Source organism: Sciurus carolinensis, chromosome 5 (assembly GCF_902686445.1).
Source record: "Sciurus carolinensis chromosome 5, mSciCar1.2, whole genome shotgun sequence".
Lineage (NCBI taxonomy): Eukaryota > Metazoa > Chordata > Mammalia > Rodentia > Sciuridae > Sciurus > Sciurus carolinensis.
The window spans coordinates 125,855,864-125,882,623 of record NC_062217.1 but is presented as its reverse complement, the minus strand read 5'-3'; the positions used below and the strand labels follow the sequence as shown (position 1 = coordinate 125,882,623).

The 26,760-nt window shown below is 43.6% G+C and overlaps 1 protein-coding gene across 1 annotated transcript in view; it reads left to right on the top strand.

Moving 5' to 3' along the window:
- Nucleotides 1-26,760, top strand: part of Dusp29 (dual specificity phosphatase 29) — a 39,233-nt gene that overhangs the window by 7,104 nt on the left and 5,369 nt on the right. Inside the window, exons 2-3 of the mRNA XM_047551979.1 lie at nucleotides 4,465-4,698; nucleotides 17,310-17,530. Coding sequence (XP_047407935.1) covers nucleotides 4,499-4,698; nucleotides 17,310-17,530 — 421 coding nt within the window. The 5' untranslated portion in view covers nucleotides 4,465-4,498. The remainder of the gene's footprint in view (nucleotides 1-4,464; nucleotides 4,699-17,309; nucleotides 17,531-26,760) is intronic.

Sequence of the window (26,760 nt, the reverse complement as noted above, 5' to 3'; positions counted from 1 at the left end):
GAGACCTTGGCAGTTAATCTCTGGGTCGAATCTATGGAAACCAAACAGAACAGATTTGTCTTCCCCTTCCATTCTGGCTGTGATCTGGAAAACAGACTCTCTTGGCCTCTCTGAGAATTAGAGATTGGGGAGCCATGCAGAGAGGGATGCACACAAGCCGCCTTTAGGATTTGGAAAGATTACAGGTCTGTGGTTTCTGGACGGCTCCATGCTTTGTTCTCTTCCCCCATCAAATCGGCACGACGGAGGATAATAGATCCCAGAGCTCCCTCTGCGTGCCAAGTTGCTCTGGGTAGACCGCACCACTTCCTCTTCTGTCTGGAAATCCAGCCGAGGCTTTCAGCACAGAGGTGGGGCCTGGGATGGCTCTCTCCACAGTATAATGAAGGAGGACCAGCCTCACCCAGGGTGAGGTCAACTTCAGTGATCAAAAGAGATAGGCGGAGGTTTCAGAATGGAATTGACTTCAGCATCTCCCTAAAATTGCCTCTTCCCAATCCTCCTTTCGTGGCAGGCAGGGTTCAAAAGGGCTTAAACCACCACACTGAGGTGCATGGTACCCAGTTTCTAAGCACTTCAGTACAAGAAGAGTGCGCATCATGGACGGGCTGAGTTCCAGGCCTCTTGGAATTAAGGCCCCCAAGGGCCTGCAGCAAGGAAAGCTACGACCACGTGCTTAGCAGCTGGGGGTCTGTTCCTGCAATAGAAACTTCGGACACCCCTTGAAATAATTTCTCCCTTCCTACATGGGAACACCAACAGACAGGTCCCAGGGTCAAGTTCAGGCCTGACCAACCACTGGCAGGAGGAAGCAGGATTCATCCTATTCTGTACTTTTCACCTCTGCACCTGACTCTGGGTCAACCGGAGTCCTGCTTCCGCAGCTCTGACTGAGTCCCTAGCAAGGCCTCCCAGGCCTTTGTCATTCATTTACCCGGCACTAAACCATTCCCTTGTTCAAGACATATTTCCTGAGCATTTTCTACATTACAGACACTGAAACTACAGAGAGAACACCACGGAGCCTCAGACCAAGGTGGCTCCTTCAGGGACTGCACCTGCATTTGGGAAAGCCAAACCCCATCCTGATAGGAAGAATGGAAAGCATTTAGACTGAGCACTCTTATTATCCTTCTCGATACCTCCTTCACACACACACACACACACACACACACACACGCCCTCTCTTGCTCTCTCTCTATATATAGAGAGAGACTTATATATACAAATATATATATATTGATTGAACGCAGGGATGCTCTACCGCAGAGCTCCATCCCCAGCCCTTCTTATTTTTTATTTTCAGAAGGGGTTTCATTAATTTGCCCGGCTGCCCTCCAACTTTTGAACTTCCTGGCTCCAACCCCCAGTAGCTGGGATTACAGGTGTGTGCCACCATGTCTCCTTGACTCTTTAGTCACACCTCAAACTTTTTAGTGATCATTGGACTCTCCTGGGAGTTTGTTAAAATACAGACTTTGAGGTTCCAGTGTACAGCCCAGAAATCTGTTTTTAGGCAGTGCCAGATGACTCTCTCAGAGGTGGTTTTACATCACACTCTGAAAGGTTCCCCTCTACTCCATGTTGCCCTCACCATCCCACCCCAGGAAGCAAGGTGTTGAAGGAGGAAGTCACAAACCCTGGCTTCCCAGATCCCCACAGACACAGACTGCTAGCTCATGATCCTTTAATGCATCAACTATGGACTTGAGAGAATCAAACCTGAAAGCAGTGGTTTCATCCTGTTCCTCTTCTTTTCTTTTTAAGTTTTTTCTTTTTTTCTTCTTTTTCTTAAGAGATGGGTCTCACTATATTAACCAAGCTGGCTTTGAACTTCTGGGCTCAAGCAATCCTTCTTTCTCAGCTGCCTGGGTAGCTGTTACTACAGGAGTGTGCCACCCATGCCCAGTACCTCTTTTAAAATTTTTATTACAGATCATTCCAACCCACATGAAAATAGTAATCACCTTGAAACCATCATTCAAACTCAACAGCCACCACCCATAGCCAATCCTGTCTCACACACCTCCATCAAGACCCCACCTGCCAACGTGATGTTATTGCATTTTTCATCTATATTGTTTTTAATGCAAATCCAAGACATTGTATCATTTCATTTGTGAATATTTCAGTATGTATTCCTAAAAGATAAGGCCCTGTGGTCCTCTGAATCTCTTGCAAATTTCCCATCAAATGTAGACCCTAAGGACTCTGCTAAGATTCACATTTTGCTTTTAAAAGAAAAAAATTGGGGGGCTGGGGTTGTGGCTCAGTGTTAGAGTGTTTGCCTGGCACGTGTGAGGTGCTGGGTAATCCTGAGCACCAAATAAAAATAAATAAATAAAATAAAGGTACTGTGTTCAACCTCAACTAAAAAAATTTTTTAAATATATATTTTCCAGTTGTCAATGGATTTATTTATGGTGCTAAGAATCGAACCCAATGCCTCACACATGCTAGGCAAGCTCTCTAACACTGAGATACAACCCTAGCCTTCACGTTTTGCTTTGATGAGACCGCTTGACCAGTATGTTCTTCTATCAAAAAGCAAATAATGTCTGTTGTTTCTTCTTATTCTCACATTGTAAGGAGTCAATACTCAGTGCCTGGATCCAGTAACTCATTGGGTATTGTAAAATAGTGCTTCCTTCCTTCTTTATTATCTGGAATACTTTCTCAAAGAGAAAATTTCCTATATTAGCCCAGTACAGTTTGTATCAGAAAGGAAGAATAAGTGGTAGATTGTTTTCCTTTATTTATCCAGTTTATAGCACTAAGGTCATGTGCTATAAACACCCTCAATTTACAATTTTCCTCATCTATAAAATGGGGATAACAATAGTGCCTTCCTTGTAAGAGTTGTTCAGATTAAATGAGTTTATAATTGTAAAGAATTTGGAACTGTGTCTGGCACAAAATAAGTACAGTTCTTCCTCAGTATTCATGAATAATTGAGGATAGCAAAATCTGGGAGTACTCAATATTCAAATCCTTCATAAAAAATAGTATAGTATTTGCATATAACCTATGCACATTCTTCTATATATCTCGCATCATCTTTAGATTACTTATAATACCTAATGCAATGTATATGCTATGTGACTAGTTGTTATACTATATTGTTTAGGGAATAAAGGCAAAAAAGTCTGTACATGTTTAGAACAGATGCAATTTCCTTTTTCTTTTTCTTTTTTTTTTTTTTTTTTTTTTGGTACTGGGGATTGGACCCAAGGGTACTTTACCACTGAGTCACATCCCCAATCCTTTTCATTTTTTATTTTGAGTATTTTGAGATAGGGTCTTGCTAAGTTGCTTAGGGCCTCTCTTAAACTGCCCAGGCTGGCCTTGAACTTGCACTCCTGCCTCAGACTCCTGAGTCAATGGGATTACAGGTGTGCACCACTACACCAGACCAGTTTTTCTTTTCTGAATATTTTCAATCCTCTGTTGGTTGAATCATGAATTTAGAATGTGTGGATATGGAGGGCTGACTGTATTTGTCAAATAAATAACATTCCCTCCCTGCCACATGCCTATCTCTACACTTCTCAGTCATTTCACCCTTTTCTCCTTCCCTTTAGTCTCAGAGCATGAATACAACTTTCCTTCCTAGGCTGTCTGGCCATATATATACCATTCACTTGGCTCATAGAGCACACACCGCCCTATTCCACACTGAATTCATTTCTTCGGGGACAATGGAAACTCTTCTTCCACATTCCACTAGAAGAGCCTGACAAGCTTTCCAGACACTGGTTTCAATCTACAGACAGAACTGCTTCTAGCATGAACATCTCTTCTGACCCCCTGATAAATTAATGCAGCAACAACCAGCCTACTAGTGTGAGAGCTGGCAACAGGACCCCAACTGTCCTAATGAGCTGGCCACCCCTCCTGCAGCAGCTTGCCTCCCACCTCAAGGCTTCTGAAGCCCTGCTTCTGTACTCGACTGTGCAGAACCAGACAGACCTGCTCTGCATTTAGCCATGTGCCCTTTTCTGCTGGCTGAGTGCTCCCTGCGGCTATCAAGGATGCCACAGTCCTGCAACACCAGCAGGCTCCTGAACTTTCCTATTTGAGTTGAAAACGGCCCAAAGTAGGAAATTCCAATCAGATGACAGAAAAAGTAGGCACCAAAAAGGTGGTAAAGTCTAAAAGCATGGTGGAAAGGGACTGGTTGTGTGGGAGGATTTCTTGAGCACAAAGCCTATCCTGGGTCAGCGGCAAATCAACCTCTGCACTCTCAACTCTGGAAACGCTGGAAGGTTAGGGAGTGCTGTTTAGCTGCCATCTTGGCCTGCCTTGCTCACCTGCGTGGCCTGGGATAAGCAAGTGGGAGCAGAGCAAGCCAGGGACACATAAGCCATATTTTAAGCTCAGTTTCTTCCCACCTCTTTCTGTAACGCCTGTTCCCTACTTTGGCATTCCCTGCCAATCCCCATCCTGACCCTCTCTCATGACCAGTTGCAGAAAGGAAAGAAACTCCCTTGACTTCAAAATGACATCTGGAGAAGCGAAAACAAGCCTCAAGAATGTCTACCCATCTGCCAAGAGGCTGTCCCTGAAGGCGGAGGAGGACAGGGAGACAGAGGAATACTGCACCCCTGGAGCCTTCGAGCTGGAGCGGCTCTTCTGGAAGGGCAGTCCCCAGTACACGCACGTCAACGAGGTCTGGCCCAGGCTCTACATTGGCGATGAGTGAGTACCCAGCTCCTGCTTTACTTTGGCCTTGCCCAGGGGAAGGCAGCAGCTCCTCCCCAGGTCACTGCCAGACCTCCCAGCCATGGGTTTTGGCTTTTATACTTGTTCTGCGAGAATTCTATTCATTAGGGCTGGGTTCACCTTCGGAAAGAAAGAAAGGAAAGAAAGAAAGGAAGGAAGGAAGGGAGGGAGGAAGGAAGGAAGGAAGGAAGGAAGGAAGAAAGAAAAGGGGCTGAAGCAAGATAGTTTATTTCTCTCTTGCATGTAAGTCCAGAGGCTGGCAAGCTGGGGCGGACATGGTGACTGCGTGATCAGCAAAGGCCCAGGCTCGTGTGCTCTGTTCTGCCATCTTGAGACCCTGGCTTCCTTCCTCAAGGTTGCTACAGGGTCCCAGACTGCTTATATGGCTCTGATCGTCAACTATACAATCAAGAAAGAAGGAAAAGTGGAGGGAAAGAAAAACGAAAAGGGCAATTTCCCAAGGAGAAGTCCCACCCAAGACTTCTCCTGCCCCTGGCTACAAGGGAGGCCGAGAAATGCAGTCTTTTATTTTAGCTGGGTATAAGAGCAACAAGATTAAAAATCAATCCTCAGGTCGATAGCATAGGAAAACTCCAACCTGTGTGCCTGAAAGGATGGTAAGCCTTTCACATCCCCTTTTCTGAAAAGTGCCTACTGTAAATACTACCATTATTAATGGCTATTATTTATGAAACACTATATGCCAGGCACTTTACTAAGCCCCCTGCATGGATAACCTCATTTTATCCTCATGATAACCCAGTGAAAAAGATGATCTAATTACTTCCATTTTAAAGGTAAGGAAACTGAACAGTTTAGTATGCCCACTGTATGATAGCAGAGAGCTACAGTTCAAGTGCAGTTCTTTCCAACCCAGAAACCTTGGTCTTAACTACCACTCCAACACCTCCCACTCCATCATCCAGTACTTTGGGGCAGAAGGGGCAGGACACCTGTGTGTGATATTAATACATATCTTGCTGCTTAAAATCTAGAGATAAATTGCTAGCTATGAGAATCACCCAAGGATAGTGCTATGGTTTGGATAGGAGGTGTCCCCAAAAAACTCCTGTGTTAATGATGAAACAATTAGATTACAAGAGTTGTAACCTAACCAGTGGATTAATCCACTTGATGGATTAATCATTTGAAAGTACTACTGTACTGGGTGGTAACTGTAGATAGGTGGGGCATGGTTGTAGAGTAGGTCAGTGGGGGGTGTGCCCTTCGGGATTATATCTTGTCCCCTGGCTTCTATCACACTTCTTTGCATCCACTTTGAGCTGTGTAGTCTTCCTCTGCCACACCATTCCACCACAATGTTCTGCCTCCCCTTGATCCCAGAGCACTGAAGTCAGATGACCAGAGACTGAGACCTCTGAAACCATTAGCCAAAATAAACTTTTCCTCCTCTAAGGTGTTCTTGTCAGGTATTTTGGTCATGACAACCAAAAGCTGACCATCCGGCAGAATCCCTTGTCTTCTTTTTTTATGCATTAATATTTTGAAATGTGAGAAGTTATAAAAATTACATGCCTTTTATACTAAATTAAACAAAATAGGGGATTATAAAAAGAACTGCATAATCTCTTTGTCCCCTCTTAATTCTACAGCTAACCAATATTAAGTTCACTTGGATGCTTCTACTACTTTACGTATGTTATTGTGAACATCAGGAAAAATATATATACAAAGGGTTTTCATTTCTTTTAAACAATTTCTTTAAAAAGCAATCATACTATACTTACTGTTCTGCACTTTTCATACTCCACAGTCTAACTGCACTACAATTATTCTAATCATTTCCCAGTTGCGAACATTAGGGGAACACAGGTATACATGAACCCTCTGTACTGCTTTCTCTTTTGAATTCAGTTTTATTGGAGATAATTCACATACCATAACATTTATCTTTTTAAAGTATACAATTTAGTGGTTTTATTATATTCACAAAGTTGTGCAGGCCACTGTCACTATCTAATTTCAGAACATTTTTTATTACCTCAAGAGGAAACTGGGAATCCATAAGCAGTTACTCCTCATTCCCTACCTTGCCCCAGCCCCCGGCAACCACCAGTCTACTTTCTGTTTTTATGTTTACCCCTCCTGGAAGTTTTGTACAAACGAAATCATTCAATGTGTGGTCTTTTGTGATTTGACTTTCTTTCACTTTGCATACTCTTCAAGGTTGATCCAAGTTGTAGCATACAATAATATTTCATTCCTTTTATTGTCAAACAGTCTCTGTACTATTTTTTTTCCTTTGGCACTGGGGATTGAACCTAGGGGCTCATGCATGCCAGTTAAGCACTCTGCCAGTGAGCTACATGTCCAGTCCTTTTAAAATTTTATTCTGAGATAGTCTCGTTAAATTGCTCTGGCTAGCCTCAAACTTGCAATCCTCCTGCCTCAGCCTCCTGAATTCTAAGTTCCTGGGATTACAGGTGTGCATCATCATGTCTAGCTCTCTGTATTATTATTTTTGAAATTTTTCTGTAAGTCTAAAATTAGTTTCTTTTAAAGGTATACTTTAACCCCAAAATATCACTTTAAGAATGTAACTGGGCTGGAGTTGTGGCTCAGTGGTACAGTGCTTGCCTAGCATGTGTGAGGCACTGGGTTTGATTCTCAACACCTCATATAAATAAAATAAAGGCCCACTGACAACTAAAAAAATATTTTATAAAAAGACTTACACCATCCCTCCATCTTTGTCCATGCTCTTCTTTGCCCTTCACCTCATATCAGTGCCCAGATTCTCTGCAGTCTTCCAAGTTCACGCGTCACTTCTGTCAGGAAGCTAGCTTTCTGTCAGGAAACTAGCTTTCTATATTTTACATATTACATTTTTCTTGCCTATAGCTTATAATAATAACAACAATAATAGCTACATTGTATTGAATTCTAATGTGTCATGCTCTGTGCTAGGCATCATTTAAATGCCACAATAGCCCTATGAAGGAGATAGCATTATTACCCCCATTTTACACATGGGAAAACCAAGGCTCAGAGCGTTCATTTGTCCAATCAGTAAGCATTTACTGAGTAACTTGCTGGGAACTGTGGGGGATACAAAGAGGAAACTGAGACTCAGTTGGGCTTAAGTCATCAGCCCAAGGTCAACTACCTAAGTGGTAGAATTCATGCTCAAAACTCAGATTTAAAAAAATGTCATCAGTAAGAGAAAGACACTGTTTTATTTACAGATGAGGAGAGAAGATACATAAAGAAATGTATCAGGGAAGTGGAGTGGAAGAAGAGTGGGATTTGAGTCTTGGATCTGCAGATTACCAGTTTTGTGACCACTTCCCTTTACAAGGCAACCTTATGGGACCTATCTTATGGGGGAAGATTAAATGCATTAAACAAGAGCTAGAGTATCCGTATGCAGTGAGTGTTCTATAAGTGCTTGATATTATTATGGATCTAAGAAAGATCACGGCAGGTGAATTCTAAGCCTGGTTTTGGAAGATGGGTAGGATTTCAAAGGAATTCCAGATAGAGGGAACAGCATGAGAAAAGCCATGAAGGGGAGAACAAAGCGGGTGATTGATCTGGAATACAGAGGATGATTGTGGTAGAAAGAACACTTTTAGAAGGTCTGGGCTAATCCAAATTCTACTACTGTGTGGTCAGTTTCTATTAGCTGTGCTAATCCAACAGGCCACCCTGGCATCTCAGTGGCCTTCCTCAACAATGGTTTACTTCTCACTCATGTTACACTCCATTGTGAGTCAGTTGTGACTATGCTCCATGGACCCTGGAGTCCAGGGCCCAGGTTGATGGAGCAGCCCCTACCTGGCATATTGTTGGGATATTTTTCTCCCTTGCAGCAGAGAGAAAAGAGAGACGTGGCAAACCCTAACTTGATGTAGAAGAGACATGGACCATTTTTGTCTCCATTTCATTGGACAAAACAAGTCCATGCCAACATCTCACATTAAGGGGATGGGAAATTATAAACTGCCCTTAGGAGGGATAGCAAATATTCCAAATGATAACAACCTACCACAGCCAGCTGGTGAGTAGTGGTTTTGGGTGAGGCCTTTTACCTTTCTGAGTCTATGAGTTCATCTCTGAAATGAACTCAGTTACTGAGAAGCTTCAAAGAACTAAGGAATGTGAAAGCATTTTGTAAATTATAAAGTAACAGATAAACACAAATGTTTTTGTTAAAATTGGTAGTAAAAAAGAAATCCAGAAAGTCAGGTAAGGGATAGCTTGTGGAAGGCTGAATGCAGGGAAAGTACTTCCTTCAGGAAGCCACGGAAGTGTTCAAGAAGAATTCACTCATTCTGCTTAAGAGAGTGCCAGACAAGGAGATGTGCTGGCTTCCTCGATCTCTGACTATAACCTTGCTTCTGCCAACAACAACAACAAAAAGTCACTTCCCTTTCAATTCAAGCCAGCCCTGTGTAATTGAGGCCCAAGATAAACATATACACTCGGTCCAGGTAGGCTACATGGTCAGGTGTGTGGGAACTTGCTGGGGAAGGGAATCCAAAGACAGCATGGCCTGGTGCAGGCCCCATCTCAGCTCAGGGCTCCCTCCTGCGACAGCCACTTAACAAGGTTAACAAGACTCCCAGAGGCTTATTGCCAAGTGCAGTGAATTCCACTGCCAATGCAAAATACTTAACAAGTATAAATTATTACAGGTGAGGCAGATTCTAGAAATCTGACGCAGTGTGTAGAAAAAGTAAAGAACAGGCGCCAGACTTTACCACTAAGGGCCCTTCCACTCAAGAGCAGCCTTGGGACAGAAAATACCCTGGATCAAATTTCTCCCATGAGATCCTATCATGAAGGCAAGGCCAAGTGCTGAAGGAAGGACCCTCCTTGTGGGCCTTGTCCACTCGTCGTTCTCCTCCTCCCCTCCACAGACACTGTCCTGGCCTTCCTCTCAAATGAAGGTTTTCCCAGAGGATTCACCCAATACCATGCCTGGAAACTCCAAGTCCCCACTGCTCACCAGCTCTCAGGGGAAGAGAGAGGTAGTCCCACCACTGCAGCCTGATGAGAAGAGGCCCAGACAGGAGGGTCTACAGTGTCCGTGGAGGGGGCAGGATCTGACCAGTAGGCCACGCTGAAGATACTCCCATAGGAAAGTCTTCCTCATTCAAGGTACAGCCCCTCTCCACCCATTTCCCATAACTTCGTAGGGGTCTGAGTTGGCCACAGTGGGAACTGTGGGCTCTGCAAAAGCTCTCCCACAGGACTCAAGGCACAGAGTTCAAGTCCCTGTTGTTTGTGGTCACTAGCTCTGTGTGGCCTTTGGCAAAACATCTTATTGTTCTGGGACTTGGTTTCTTTATTTGTTAAATAAAGGATGATTTCAAAAGTCCCTTCCAGCTCTAAAATAAAATTCTTTAAGAAATGTCCTATTAAATAAATTAGGCTTCATTAGGTTCAAGCACATACTTGTTTTATTACTTTTAAGTCATTCAAATTAGATTCAAATTAGGTTAACCAAGTGTTGCCCTCCAGAGAGCCAAGGACTCAGAGATAAGAATAATTCATCGCCTCTTATCAATCAGCAGTCCCTAAATGGGTGCTTCAAAAATGCTTGAGTATGCTTGAAAGCACTAAGTTTCTGTAATTTAAATACTCTCGCTTTAATCTTTTTCAGATCTTTCATTTGCTTAGCAAAATCTTTTTTCTTTTTCTTTTTTTCCCCCTACAGTCAGCAGGAGGGGAAATATCCTAGCTACTCTCAAAGTGATTGCAAATTCCTAGGCAGGGCAGCCTGCAATGATAAGGCTGGGCTGAAACAGGATAATTGAGAAATCTCCCCTCTCCACAATGTGGGCGTCCCTGTGAGCCAACACCAGGGTGCTGTTAAGCTGTTCTGCTATTTGAATGGCAGAGGTCCTAAGCAGCTCCCATTTTTATTAAAGCTATAGTTGCCTCCAAGGTCTGGTTTTTAGGGTCATCAATAGCCAACTGCCCTCCCCACAGAACCTGATTCTTCCCAAATGCCTATGGCCAGCTGCCGACAGCTGAGCTTGCTTTCCAGGGAGCACTCTGCTCTGTCTTCTCGGTTCTGACTTTATGCTCCCAAGCAGGCCAACAGCCTCAAAAGCCAGAGGCATCGCCAGGATTTGCAGCTGGAGAGAGTAGAAAAGGAGGTGGAGGCAGATCCTCAGCTGAGAGAGGGGCTGCCTTTGGTGTTACCTGGACAGCTGTGACTCCTTACCTCCAGAAAAGGAACTAACTCAGCCTCCAGGCACCAAGCAGAACTAAAACTTGATCTGCTTTTCCAAGGTATGGCGTGGTAAGTTTAGGATACAGCAAAAGCACACCACGGCTAACAATTTAACATGCTAGAGGATACCTAAAGGAAACAGAAAAACTCGACTCGGAAACTTCAACTACTGAAACTCACTTAGGTCCAACTGGGCACCAGTCATGGGAAAGGTGGCCTAATGGGAGATACCTGAGACGGTGGTCTGGCCAAGTCTCATGCATAATGAAGCCTTCTCAGTCAATGCCCCAAACAACAGTAAGATTCCCTGCAGGGCTGGGGATATGGCTCAGTTGGTACAGTGCTTGCCTTGCAATCACAGGGCCCTGGGTTCAATCCCCAGCCGCCAAAAAAAAAAAAGATTCCTTGCACAGTTAGTAAGGAAAAGCATTAACATGACATCATTTCTCAAAAAACCAGGCCCCCAGTGTGTAGACTCTCTCCTCCATTCACATCTATCCTTAGAGGACTGGAGATTGGGGGAGTGAGACAGACAGGAAGAGATTTCTAACAGGAGTTTAAAATCCCAAGGCCGCCCCATTTCTTTGCAATAGTCAGTCTCTCCTGAGTACTAAGGAAGTAACATCAAAAAAATCATGGTACACATTAAATAGTAAATGAATACACGACATGTTCATTACTTAAAATCTACAAAACACAGACAAAAAGAAAATTAAAAATTCTCTATAATCCCATTACCCAGAGATAAACACATTTTGATGCACATTTTTCCACTGTCTTTTTTTCCTGAATTTTTACTTTAACCTATCAAAGAAGCTTGAATATTAGATAACTTCACAGAGAACTCAAAAGGAAGGTACTGACAGTGTAATTGGTTCTATTCAGCAAGCAAGGCAAACTGAGGCCCCCAAAGGTTTCACAGTGTTAGCTCAAGCAGGAGTTTAAGCTGTCACCCTGAACAGCCTCTTCACCTACGAGCTTCACCATCAATGAGTGACAGCACCCTAAGAAACTAAAAGGCCAGGGAACTTCACCTTCGTATTAGGTGAGGTAACTGAGATCAGAAGCTCAGAAGGTGCTCACTGTTTTAAAGTCCACCTGCAAGGAATAGGCACAATCAAGACTCCACTGGAGATGAAGGATATCATCAAGGTCACACCCATAAAATGACATGTGACCACCACAGTGTGACATGCCAAAAGATAAAAAGGTGCGAGATTGTAGGATACAGATCATCAGTGAACAGGAGTCCATGAGGGGTGTGGGAAAGCAATGGGTCTTCCTGACACCAGGACAGGGAGAACTGGCCCAGTTGCAGGTGGCCTTTCTTCAATGCCCAGTGCAGAATCCTGAAACATGGGAACATCTTGTTTTCCACCTGAAGGAAGCTGGAAGAGGGTTTGCACAAACATATATATGCAGGGTTTGGGCCTCCTCCCCTCTATGTAAGGGCGTACACCTGGAAAAATGGGCTTACCAGCAGAGGCTGAAGAATACAGGGCTGTAACAAGCAAAACTCCAAAACACTGCCAGACGACTTCCACATAGGGAGTGCACTTTTCCACCATTCCTCTGAGGTGGGGTGTAAAGCAGGTTTTCTAGGGCCACTCCAAAGGGACTGGCAGGAGGCTGGGCCAGGCCAGAGAAGGAGGAAGGGAAGGAAAGTCTGATGGAAGAAAATGGGCCATGTGAGAAGGATGCCACTTCAAGTGACCTGCATGAGAGGGGCTGGGTTGTGGCTCAGAGGTAAAACACTTGCCTAGCAAGTGTGAGGCCCTGGGTTTGATTCTCAGTCCTGCATATATATATATAAATGAATAAAATAAAGGTCTATGAACATCTAAAAACGATTTCTTTAAAGTGAACTGCATGAGTCCAACACATGGGTAACAAAATGTCCAACTTCAAAGTTCAGACAAGTCAATGAAAGTGAAACATTAGCCAGGTTGAGCAGTACACACCTATAATTCCAAGTAGGGCAGCTGAGGCAGGAGGGAGGAGAGTTCTAGGCCAGCCTGGGCAACTTAGGGAGGCCCTGTCTCAAAATAAAAAATAAAGAGGGCTAGGGATGTTGCTCAGTGGTACAGTGCTCCTCAGCTCAATTTCCAGTACCAAAAAAAAAAAATAACACATCTCTATTTTTTGCCTATTAAGTTTGCAAAAAATAAAAATCAGAATGTAAACCTGAACCAGTTTTCTAGAGGGTCACTTAGTAACAAGAACGAAATATATTTTAAAATGTCCACACCATGAACCCAGCAATTCCACTTCAAAAAATGACCCCTAACAACATAATCAGATGTACCCTAAGAAATACAGCAAAGTGATGGGTGAGATAAAATTGGGAGATATATATGTGTGTGTGTGAGAATAGCACACAGCTATCAAAGGCTGTATGTTGACAAAGGAAGACATTTATAATATAGCACCATGTCAAAGATTTTGAAACTGTACATACAGGCATACTTTAGAGACATTGTGGGTTCAGTTTCAGGCCACCACTTAAATAAAGGAAAAATCAAAACAAAGCAAGTCACTCAAATTCTTTGATTTCCCAGTGCATATAAAAGTTGTGCTTACATAATAGTATAGTCTATTTAGTGTGCAATACCATTATGTTTATAAAACAATGTAAATACTTCAGTTCAAAATGTATATTGCTAAAAAATGCTAATAATTATCTGAGCTGTTGGAAAAAGGATGCCAATAGACTGGGTTTGCCACAAACCTTTGATTTGTAAAGAATGCCATATTGAGGTTGGCCATATAGCTCAGTGGCAGGGCACTGCCTAGCATGCACATGACCCTGGGTTCTATACCCAGCACCACACACACAGACTAAAAGTATCTGTGAGGCACAATGAAATGAAATATGACAGTACAGTACTGTATTTAAAACACCTCTCTATAAAATATACAAATCTATCCACAGAAAAACAACTGGAGGATCTTACATCAAAAGGTTAAATGCAGGCCAGGCACAGTGGTACACATCTGTAATTCCAGTGGCTCAGGAGGCTGAGGCAAGAGGATGCCGAGTTCAAAGTCAGACTCAGCAACTTAGCAAGGCACTGAGCAACTCAGTGAGACTCTGTCACTAATAAAAATATGAAAAAAAGGGCTGGGGATGTGGGGATGTGGCTCAGTGGTTAAGTGCCCCTCGGTTCAATCCCAATTAAAGTACAAAAAAAAAAAAAAAAAGGCTAATAATAAACTCTTATATCTCTAGCAGGTTATAAATGCAGTTTTTTGTTTTGTTTTGTTTTGTTTTTTCCTTTTCTTTTTTGTTTTCTACATTCTACATTCAGCATATGTTAGTTTTGTAATTAAATGACGTATTTTTAAAAAATGAACAAATTGATCAAATTTATGATTTTTCTTAAACAATAAGACACTACAGCCCCTGCATCATCCAGATTCTAAAAGTAAATTCCTAAATCTATTTTTTCCCCTGAAGTCTCTTCAGCAGATACACATAAATGGTCCTAGAAGAGGGCCATGTGGCCTTTTCTCTTTGTTCCTCACCTCAAAATGCCACTGTTTCTTAGTCTCTTTCCCACATAACTTATCAAGGCAGAGAATGTATCTGGCCCCGAAATTTTAAAAGCAAAACACTTAGTACCAGACAACCACCCTCAATCCCTACCCCACTTCCAATAATTGTGGAGCTAGGCGTCTAGCCCAAGTGGGGACCAGCTGCTGTGTGTCTGAGATCTAAGAGGCACTGTTTGATTTGCAAATTCCCCATTCTGCTGTGGATGCTCTTCCAAGCCGTCAAATAGACTCTGAGTAACTAAGCTGGGGGTAGTCCCTGGAGTGGTGTGTGAGGACATCATCTCCCCTTTCTAGCCCAGGTAGCCAAAGAGACCTGAAAATCTGCTGTGGGCCTCAGACACCCACCAGGTCAAATGCTCCTCATGAGCCCTTTCCTCACCGACACAGCCAAAGTCAGCCCAACAGAGTGAATAAGGAGGTGTCATGAAATGAATCTTATTGCCTATTTATCCTGATGCTTGACCTTAAAAGCAGCAAAGTGCAAACTGTTATTTATTCAGACTTTCATTTCATTATCTTAAAACCCAGTTCCTGAACTCAGAGAGAACAGTCTTTCTGATGGGTAGAAGCTTCCTGTCAAAAACAGTTAATTTTAATTTTTCCACTGAGTTCAACCTCAAAGTGGGGTTGATTGCTACTCAGTAAAGATGGACTGCATTAGTGGAAGCTTTAATTGAGTGCAGATCTGGGTTCCAAAAGCATAATGTGTGTTGTATACATACTTTGGTACAAGAAGAAAAATGAAAAGCAGATCTTTTTGAGGAAAAATTGAAAGCAGAATGTGTTCCACAGTCAGGATGCCAGCACCAAGGCAGCTGGAGGGCTTGGTAGAACTCCCCACTTCCCCACACAACAGTTCAACAGGCTGTTTACAAACGTTTCTAAAGGCTCAACGCCTGTGCTCAGGTGTCTTCTTCCCAGACTCTAGACACCATCATGGTTCCTCTCATTGCAAACAGAAAGCTCCAAGAAACTAGTAGAGACAGCAGCACCCTTGGTAGAGGAGTCATGGCATGTGCTTCTGATGCAGGACTCCTCTCGGCCCAGGGTGTTGGTCCCTGTTGCCATCCAAGATGGTCACTTTAGTCCACAACCTTTTCCCAGTGGTTGTGAGATAAGCTTTCAGCTGAAGCACAATGCCACTTTCTATCCTCCTATTGTTATGGTTCCAGGCCATGTCACCTCTTCCCTGAGCTGCAGGGTGATCTCTGTGCTACTGACGGAGATGCCTTCTTAAAGCCAGATCCAATCACCCCTCTGTGACATCATCCTAGTCCAAGCCTCCTTCCTCTTTTGTCCATACAACTGCAACAGCCTCAAACAAACCTTCCTGCTTCTGCTTTTGGTCCCTCTTTAATCCCTCTCCACACATCAGCCAGACTGATCTTTTTAAAAAGTGAGCAGTGCTCACCCTTCCCTTAAAACCCTCTAAGGCTTAGAATACGATCCACACTCTTCCCTGTGGCCTACAGGGCACACCAAGTTTCCACCTCTGCCCTCTGCTTACTACAGCCACACTGGTTTCCTTTCTCAGTACTTTTCCTTCAGCCTGAATGAAACACTCTCCCTCAACTCTCCCCCTCCCTTACTTCAATGCCACCTCCTGGCAGAGGCCTTCACCAGCTATCCTACCAAAAGCAGGACCATGGTCCTTCTGTATCATGTCACATGGCTTTAGTTCCTTCATAGCTCTTACTACTGAGATCTTGTTTATTTGTTTGTTATTTGCTATCTCTAGTAGCACCTAAGTTTCCTTGATTAACATGTTTCCTTCTATAAAATCAGCACCAGAACAATGCCTGGCACTCAACATATTCTAAATCATTATTTGGGGATAAATGTTTGACTGCAAAAAGTAATGAACACTTCCTGAAAGAACTTCATTATCTCCAGTCTCTATACCTTAGGCCGTTAGTTCCTTGGCTTGGCCTGCTCTTGCTTCTATTCCCCTCCATCACCATGCCCTGACCCTTGTAGTAGGGTAGGCTCAAGAAGGTCCCATTCCCAAAAAGCTCTCCAACCATCCTGACCCCGGCAGAAACAAGTCCTGCTTCCTCTGATAGTCCACGATGTTGCCTTTCGGTCTAGCAGTGTTCTGAGGCCACATGACTTTACTCTTTGTTCTTCAAAATTCTTGTCCAGAAAACGAAATGATTTCTGTGCTGGCTTCAGGAACTTTCCCCAAGTTAATTCAAACAATGGACTACTCAAAACCTCTTCTCAGAACAATGCTTTGCTCAACTAAGCCAAGGACTCACCAAAGCAACTGTTTCACATTGTGCCCACCAACTCTGTGAATATCAAAAATTTTACCCAAACTCAAATTCTCACAAAGACCAGCCTTTAACCATCATTTCTAGTACTGACCTCCAAACCCTATAAATATCCAGAAAGTTCAGAGAAGAGGCCTCTTTAAAGGTCTCCTGGGACTCTATGAAGGAGGCCCAGATGAATAGACTATTCTGGAAGCCTTTTGGGGGATCTGCCTGGCCCAGTTTAGTGGTAGTGTCCAGCACCAGGCTTAGCTTGATCTGGTGAACCATGAAAGAATAGATGAATGAACAGCTCAGCCACACCATCCTCCAATCCAGCCCAGCCAGAGAAATGAAAAGGTCAAATGGCGCGCAAGGTCCAGGGGTTGGTCCAAGCAGGGCTTTGGGACTTCATTTGAAATCACCTTATTTTAGAAAATGGAACTGGGTAAAAAGAGCCGTGGACGGCCCTCCAAAGTACCCTCCTCGACTCTATCCACCCCAAAGTCCACCCCACTCAGCCTCATCGGCACCAAGCACTGCATAGCAGGCCCATCTCTCTCCCTTGCGCCCAGGGCGACGGCGCTGGACCGCTATGGGCTGCAGAAGGCAGGCTTCACGCACGTGCTGAACGCGGCGCACGGCCGCTGGAACGTGGACACCGGGCCCGACTACTACCGCGACATGACCATCGAGTATCACGGCGTCGAGGCCGACGACGTGCCCACCTTCGACCTCAGCGTCTTCTTCTACTCCGCAGCGGCCTTCGTGGACTCTGCGCTTCAGGACGACCGCAGTAAGAGGCCCACGCCCCGCCCTGCCCAGTCCTGGGCACGCCCACCAGCCTCATAAGAGGCCCCGCCCCCACGGGGGATCTGCGCATTGTAACCGTGGTTTGCATATCAGGTGCTCTGGGGTTGCATGTGATTGTAGAGGAGATCTGTGAGCCTCTGGAAGTTGTCATGGTTTGAGGACCTGCCTCACCGAGCATGCTACTGGTGAGGTTACGACTTTGAGGCCCGCTGGGGAATCAGAATCGAAAGAGTTTAGAGCAAAGTGCTATCATTAGGTGTGAGTCTCTCTTCCCTAAGGAGTATCAGTCATCCTTCAAAAGGAAAAGGTGGGGTCTAGAGGTAGAGCTCAGTGGTAGAATGCTTGCCAATTGGAGGCTCTGGGTTCAATCCTCAGTCCCCCTCCCCTGACCCCCAGAAAAGTGGCCAAGACATTAGTCAAGTACAGGGAACTGCCTTGGGTGGGAATCCTTGAAAAGATTAAATTCTTCTAGTCTCACTAAATTTCCAAGCGCACAGCCTACCCTCTAATTCTAACACTCTGTGTAGCAAGACCTCCTATAACAAACTGACAACCTTGGCTAAATCGTATCTGAGAATCTGAGTTTTATACCCACAATGTTCAATTTTCTAAGCATTAATTACCCATCTTCTAAATCATAGTACTAGTCCTTGTGCTCAAAATGCAGTTTTAGCTGCCCTAATTCAGGAAAGGCTACAGGCTATTTTTGAGAAAAGGGCACAGATCAGGCATGTACCAGGGAAAACAATATGCAGTTATTGCTGCATATTGCATTTTGTCATTCCACAGAGGCCAGAGGGACTTCAATTCCCTAATCTGTGCTCTGACTTCAGCTCCATGTGTCACATAATTCAGGGTATCCAGTTACTGAAAGCCTTTCTTGCTGTACAGGTTGGAATCACAAGGCTCACTGACCGACCGACTGACCTGCTTCAGGAATTTGCAACCTGGGATTGGGCCTAGGCCAGTTCTGCTAGACAGTCATCCCATAGTGACTCTGGTTCCACAGCCAGCCATAACCCCTAACAATTTGTCATTATCATGGTTCAGAAAGCAATGTCACAATGGAAAAAACCCATGGAACTGAAGTGCTTGAGTTAAAGAATGTCTCAATTCTAAGTCATCCTTTTACAAGTCTACTTATGAATTATCTTTTGTTTTCTGTACATTCTGGATTTCCAAGCAGGATAAAAAAAGTAACTGAACTCTGACTCATCACCAGAAGGTAAAGTTTGCTTCATGGTGTTTGAAGTTAACTAAAAACACATTTGACATGAAAAAAAAAAAAAAAAAAAAAAAAAGCCTACAACAGTTCAATCTTTCAGTTTCTGTTTTATGTGTTTGCTTGCCATTTCTATGTCTTAGAACTCCCCCTTAATGGAAGAGGCCTGGCAGACTTTGGAGAAGACAGGACTGGGTTCAAATTCCTGTTGCAAAACTTACTAACGATGTGATTTCTCTGAGCCTTGGTGTCTCCATCTGGTGATGAAAATATTTACCTTGTGAGGTTATAATGAAGATCAGCAGTAACACACATAAAGCACTTGGCATAGAACCTGGTGCACAGCAGGCTTTCGGATGCATTTGATAAAAAGAGGTCGTGTACTGTGAAGCATATAGCTTCGCCAGCATATGCACATCATCATAATAAAGTTTCCAATACTAAAAAAAAAAAAAAGAAAGAAAAGAAGGAAAAAAGGCATTCCAACTTTGAACTTGTATGATATATACTCACATGAAAGCTTGTTTTAGGTTCTTGGCACAGCCTTTGAGAGACTGCCCCCACTGCCAGATTAGGAAAGAATCAGGATCTCAAGTCACATGGTTAGGCCTGGACAGATCACAGATCACATGAAGATGTATCAGGCTGGTGTGGGTCATGGCCCTTAAACCAGGTGGGAAGGGTCAAGGGGGAAGAGGATATACAGAAGCTAGAGAATGTGCAGGCAACAGAATTGAGGGGTGGGGTGTGAAGCTTAGACCGGTTGACCAGAATCAAGGAGCAGGATGAGACTGCATTGCCAGGTGGGAGACTGGGCTCCACATTCAGTGCCCTTTGCCCCTGAATGTCTAAAGACTTCCTCAGGCCAAAGAATCAAACATCAATCTCTCAGAACCAGGCAGAGCAAAACAAAGGTAGTTGTGTATAAGGCAGTGGGATGTGGGAACAGGGATGAAGAAAATCCTGTGCCCTCTTCAAAGCCAGCAGCTGCTGCTTTATTTCAGGCGGAATTTCTTGTTAAGATCAGTGCGAATGTGGTAGATTTTCTGACTTTTCAGGAAAAGTCTCTAATCTGGATTTTACTATAAAATCACTCACCAAATGGTGACAGCAAATTGATGCAAAGGGCAAAACCAAAGCAACCCAATGGCCATTAGCTTGTCACCTGTGTCCTGAATGGGCAGAGTAACAAAGCAAAATGCTGGGTTAGCTTAGCAACAGCACTGCCATAGACTCCAGAGTAGGCAGATGACAGGTGCTCAGCATGCCTGCCCCACACAGTAGATGGCCTGGTTGTGTCTAGTCATACACTGGAAAACCAAGGGACACTTCTGTAGCATTTCAGAGGCAGACCCAGCTGTGTGTTTCTTATTATACTCCTGATGTAACAGGTGTTGATGGACAGTCTGGCCCAAAGGCAGGCCTCTCCCTTTCCTCCCTTGTTCTTATCTTTCCTATCCTCTATTGACTAGTTTCAGCCAAGGGTACACTGTTCCCTCTCCCTATCCCTTACACCCAGTTATATTCATTCTTTTTTTTTTAATTTAATTTAATTTTTAAATTTTTTATGATGGGATTGAACCTAGTGCTTCACACATGCTATGTGGTTTTGGTTTGTTTGTTTATTTTGTTACTGGGGATTTCACCCAGGGGTCTAACCACTGAACCACATTCCTAGTCCTGTTTATTTTTTTTATTTTGAGACAGGGTCTCACTAAGTTGCTGAGGGCCTCACTAAGTTGCTGAGGCTGGCCTTGAACTTGTGATCTTCCTGCCTCAGTCCCCTGAGTTGCTGGGATTACAGGTGTGCACCACTGTTCCCAGCAAACACCATCCGGTTTCATTTTCTATTTTGAGAGGGTCCCACTAAATTTCCAACACTGGCCTCAAACTTGTGATCCTCCTGCCTCATCCTCCTGAATTGCTGGGATTACAGATATGTGCCATAGTGCTCAGCATAGTCATTACTTTGAAAAAGCATTCCTGGTGGTGCAGGGAACTGTATCCTGGCCAATCATCATGCCCAGGGGCCCTCTCCTACCTTCACTCTATGCTGATTTGACCTTCTAAATAAACTCTCCAGAAAGCCTGTCATGCTAGAAAAATCTTAGAGATAACCTAGTCTGCTGTCCAGTCCTGAGAGCTGGGAAAACAGAGGCCTAGAGAAGTCGAGTGACCTGCCCAGGGTCATAGAACTAATCAGAGGCAGCATAGTCAGGACATGCACTTGTCAGGGAAGTGGGTTCCTTCCATCACTGAGGCTTCATGGAAGTGTCTTTGGACCTTATTCTGAGCATCTGGTGACCGTGATATGTAAGAGGTTACCAATTATCATTGAAGGCAAGGCATGCCAGCTGGTTACAGGATCTGACACAAGTGAACTCATCCTTCTTCATCAGAAAAAGAAGCTGTGACAGAATACATTTGGAGAGCCTTCACCGTTCCCATGTGGTTACCAGGGTTTAAAGATCAGATTTCAGAGGCAAGCGCTCTACCACTGAGCCTCATCTCCAACCCGGTTCCTTCTTTCTTAAATAAACAGTCTTTAGCCTGCTGTTGAAGTCATTTTAAGATCTATTATGGACCCAGTCATTATGAATAAATAGATGAAGTCTGCTTCCAGCAGGAGGTTGATTCTCTGACTTTGGTTGATTCTCTAAGCTTTAACCAGACCAGATCACCAAGTGTCTCCTATCCTCCTTCAGCACACATGCCCCAACAGTCCATAACATACCTTGTCCCTTTCCTGAGGCCCTCCACATCCCTGACCTGTTCTGGAGGACCAGGGACACTTGCTACCCTTCTGAACATGTTGCTCAGGGAGGTAGTTGCAAGGCAGTGAGTGGGAGGAGGTGCTGATGAGGACACACACCTGGCCAGGGGCAGGGGGAGGGTTTGTGGATGACAGGCTTGGCCACCATATCTGATGTGAGTGACAGAGGCTTACCTTCTCTGGTCACTGCTGAAAACATGCAATTGAGGGGCAGTAGAGAGTATGAATTTGGTTTTCTTCCTACAAATATGAGTCTCTTTACCCTTTTGGTAAAAGGATAAAGGGGAAATATTTTATGGAAACTAGCATTTTCCAGACATAAATTGTGACCTATTAATGGATCAAAAAAATCTATTTAGTGGGTGTTTCTTTTTGAAAAATTGAGTAAATTAGAAATGAATAGAAAATATCAATATGCCTTGCATGCAGTGCAGTGTGGATTACTTTTGACTGACACACACACACTGGCCATCTGCTTGTGCTCAGATCCTGGGTCTGCCACTTCCCTAGCTCTGTGACTTGTACAAGTCACTTCTCTGCACTTTAGTTACCTCATCTGTAAAGTGGAGAAAATAAGTTTGTCGATGTCATTGGGTCACTGTAAGAATTGACTATGACAACATATGTAAAGTGTTTAGAAGGGTATGCAGGTGTCAACTGCAAATTTTATCCTGCTCTATTATTTCCTGGGGTTGCACAGAAAAGTTTAAAAGTCAGTGATCTAGAAAATGCCAGCTCTGACAATGCTGCCTTTGCTGAGGACCCTACCAGTGACCATATTCAACTCACAAAGTCTGCTTTCACCCTGAGGCCCATGCTGGGAATAGGCCTTCCCAACTCTGCAGAGAGCTGATTCCCACCACCCAATGCTGGGCTCCAAAAGGGTGGTGCTTGGCAGAGCCACTGAGTAAAGAGGGAGCAGAGGCCTGAGATTCTGGGGCCAGTCCCTGAGAGGAAAGAGGTGGGGCCTAATCAACCTCCAGAGAACAGTAGGCTCTTCACCTTAGGGAGGCCCATCAAGCACTCATGGCTGACTGCATTAATGCCAAGGTCTTGAAAACCAAATTCAGCTCCAGGAACTCCTGCCACAACTAAGTGTCCCTCCTCCCTCCTTTCCTGCCCCTCCTCTAGTCCCCCCCCATCTCTCTCCCCTACCTCCCCCATCTTCCGCCTTCCTCTCCCCTCCCCCACTCACTTAACAGACTTCAGGCTCCCTAAAGGCTTAATGAACTACAGCTTTCATCTGTTTTAGTATTTAGTCATGACAGAAAGAATTACTCTTTTTTGCCAGGAGAGGAAGAAACGCTTTAGTTATCAGCAGAGCTGGCCAGGGGCCAGGCAGCCTCTGGAGCAGCCCGTGGGGATTAGAATGCCAGAGGTAGACATGTGTTGGCCTGGATGCATCCACACCCCAGAAGCACAGTTATGCTGGGTAAGAATGTGGGGCCAGCATCCCCTAAGCCCTATGCAACAATAAAGAGGGGGACCTGCTTCCTGCCTCCCTCTCTGGTCAAGGTGAAGAAGGGAAAGCTCTAGTAACACACTTGGGAGCCCAGCACCATGGAGAGGTGGGGTGTGAGGGCCTGGTTAGCTTGTGGAGATCAGTCAAACAAATTGTGATAAAAATGAAGAACTATTTACAGAGCACCTCTCTGTACCAGGCACTGCCTGTGGAGAGGCCATTGTCCTTACTCTTGGCCAGAATTTGCAGGCTTCTCCAGCCATGTAGGGCTGAAGAGAAAATCTCATGTACTTGGTGTTTAGCACAGCTTGGATTTCTCATGCTACCTTAGCTTCTGATCATCATCACTCTCCTGGGCATTGGTCCCAGGGGTAAGGTGAGATGGTGGCAGTGAGAGGGACATGCAGAGCCACATTCATGCAGCTGTGCTTATATCCTGTGATACTCCATAAACCCACAAATGTCCATGAGTGTCTTCTTGGACATTTCTCCAGGTCTCAGGCCTGAGACTCAGGAGCAGGGCCACCACTGGGATCATATAGCTCAAGCAATCCCAACCACTGAGACCTCAGCAGAGAGATTCCACAGGAACAGGAGACAGCACCCACTGGTAGGTTGGAGTAACAGTTAGATGGGAATCTCACTATCTCAGCTGAATCTCATTGCTCTGAGCACAGATAAAGCAATGAATGAGATTCTAGTGGCTGGCACACAGTAGAATATATATGTGAAATATATGTTGCATGAACTATTTCAAGCAAAAGATTTCTGGGTGACCTCTAGCAAGCATTACACCCCCTGAGCCTGTTTCTCCATCTACAAAGTAGGGATGATGTTAATGAATCTTCAAAGGCTGGCCCAGCACAAAAGGAGATAAAGTGAGCTGATGCCCTAGGCGAGCTCTGGAGCGCCACCCACTGGAGGCCTGAAGGAGGGGAAGCTTCTTAAGCTCCTGGCTTCTCAGGGAGGCCCAGCTGTGGGTGCCCAAGGGGCCAAAGAGCTTTTCTCCTAGATCTCTGTGTTCCCAACTTTTTGGATTCAGAACTCTTTTCCACTCTTAAGAACTAGTAAAAATCTCAAAAATCTTTTGTCTATGTAGACTATATCTATCAATAGTTATTACCCTACTAGAAATAAAAACTGAAAATATTTAAGATATTTGTTCATTTAAATATAGTAAGACCCATTGTATAACAACATCATTACATAGTTTTATGAAAAGTTATGTGTTCCAAAATAAGTTAGGGAGAATACTGGTATTATTTCACATTTTTCACAAATCTCTTCAATGTTAGGTTTAGCACAATTCAGTTGGATTCTCATATCTGCTTCTGCATTCAGATTGTTGTGATAGGTTGTTTCTGTTGAAATATATGAAGAAAATCCAGTCTTATTTACATATGTAGTTGGACAAGGGACAAGGGAGGAGTATTTTTTTTTTTTTTACATTTGCCAAAGATTTTTATTTAAGTCACAACAAAGAAGTTCACAAATTAAAAACCAGAAAAATCGTCTGTAGTGTTTAGATAGGTAGATTGCCAAACTTAGACTCAACACACAATCTTCCAACAGTCCCCACTAGAATAAACAACCTCCTTTCCACAATTGTGGTCCACGCAGAAAGATGTACATAGAATCAAATGCCTTGCACCCCAAAAGATAAACTTTTGCTGAAAACTCTTTTGGAATAGCACTTGTTCTGCAATAATTGTCATGTTATATAGAAAAGAATGGAGCAAAATTGAAGGTTATTTTTTTTCCTTCCATTCAACTTATAAATCAACAACAGCAAGAGGGAGGAGTATTTTAATAGACTTTTCAGATAATTGTGGATATTCTTCTTTGAAACTACACCAAATCTCAACAAATGAAAAAATTTTAAGGTCATTTGTGATGTGGAATCACAAACCATATCAATGACCTTCATAGACTACCACATTAAACTCCATTGGTCTGTCCTGAGTGAATCTTTTGATACAATATTATAATGTCCTACACTGTTCATTTGAAAATACTGGTTCACTAACTTATATGGTTCTTTCAAATGTGACATTTTTCATTGTAGATTATCCAAAAAGCCACATTTGTTAATATCACCATCTATCCTAAAAGAAATATCATGAAGTATTAAGAAACTCTCAATCTCATAGTGATAGATACAGGTTTTCCAAAATTCTAATTTTGTTTGAAAGCCTGCATTTTTATCCCTGGCAACGAATGAGTCAATTGTTTTCTTTGAAATGACAGGCTCACTTTGTTCACTTTTGAGGAGAGTACTGCTAAATGCCCAAGTTTGAATACCCATGGTTTTTCTGTCATTTGTTCATTCAAGGAAAAATGTGTTTCATGAAAACAGCAGCTATTCAGCTGGCATCTCAATCTTGCACATGCTTTTCCTTGAGATAGCCATTGTACTTTGGTATGTGGCCAAAGTGCTTTATGTATACAGCCCATTTCATCACACAGAATATTAAGAAGAAGTACACCCAAGGGCTGAGATTTGATAAAACTCATTTTTACTGCTTCATTGAAGTTATTCTTAAGGGAAATTGCTGCTTGCCCCCTGAGAGTGTGTGGTGGCAGCCAGTGCAATGCTTACTAGTTTAGCTGGTGCCTGTCCCATGATCCCTGCTAAGACAGCAGAAGTTCTGCACACCATTGCCTTTGTGACTGTCACAAAGGCAATGTCAGCGTGCATGTCAACACAGTGAGACAAATATCACCACAGTACTATGATGGAAATCATCTTGACTCCATGCATCTCCTGAAAGTTTCCTGGGAACTCCCAGGGATCTTGGAACACACTTGGAGAACAGCTAGTATAAACAATAATGTAGCTAATTTAAGTTGTAAGAATATTCATCCCTTGCCTTTGGCACATAACAGTAAAACTACTTTCATTTTTTTAAAAAACTCAAGCATGTAATTTTACAGAATTAGATTTGCTCACTGCTGATCTGATTTTGCTCCGCTCTTGACAGTTGAGGAAATTAGAGCTCCAGAGATTGAGTGACTTACCTATTTGTTAGCCAACTGGCAGTTAATGGCAGAACCCTGTTTGGAACCCAGATCTGCAAGAGATCAGGCCAGGGTAATATGGTCTCCACTGGCCACGTGGATGCTCACAGATGCCACAGCAAGCAGACCATGTCCTCTGGGCTGCTCAAAGGGCCTTTGGGGACTGAGGCAGCTATCTCCTTATCCAGGGTCAAATCTAGCAGTACTGTAGATAATGCCAAAAGTGCACATACCTCTCCACTCCACATCTAGCCCACGCATGGGATGGTCATTCCAGGGTCTCCCAGGGAATGTATTCTGTCTACAGTTGCTTATGGATCATCTCTACAGAGGAACTTGGTATAGACACAAGAAAACATAAATAAATGAATGAATCCTTCATATACAAATCTGTAGAGATACTGTTAAATGGAAAAGGCAAGGTATAGAAAAGGATGTAAAACTTGCTACCATTGAGGCAAAAAAAAAAAAGAAGAAGAAGAAGAAGAAGAAGAAGAAGAAGAAGAGAAATAAACCTGGTTTGTTATGCATATGCACTGATTCCTCTCTGGAAGAAAAAACCCCATAATGCCTGTTGCTACTGGAAGCTGAGGCACTGGAGTCTTTTCTGGTCATCTTTTGTTACCTCTTGACATTTGAACCCTAGTGACTACCCTATTCGACATAAATAAATGAGCGTTGAACACACACACACAAACCCATAAAATAATTTCTTCAGCACACTGACTTAGGAGTCCT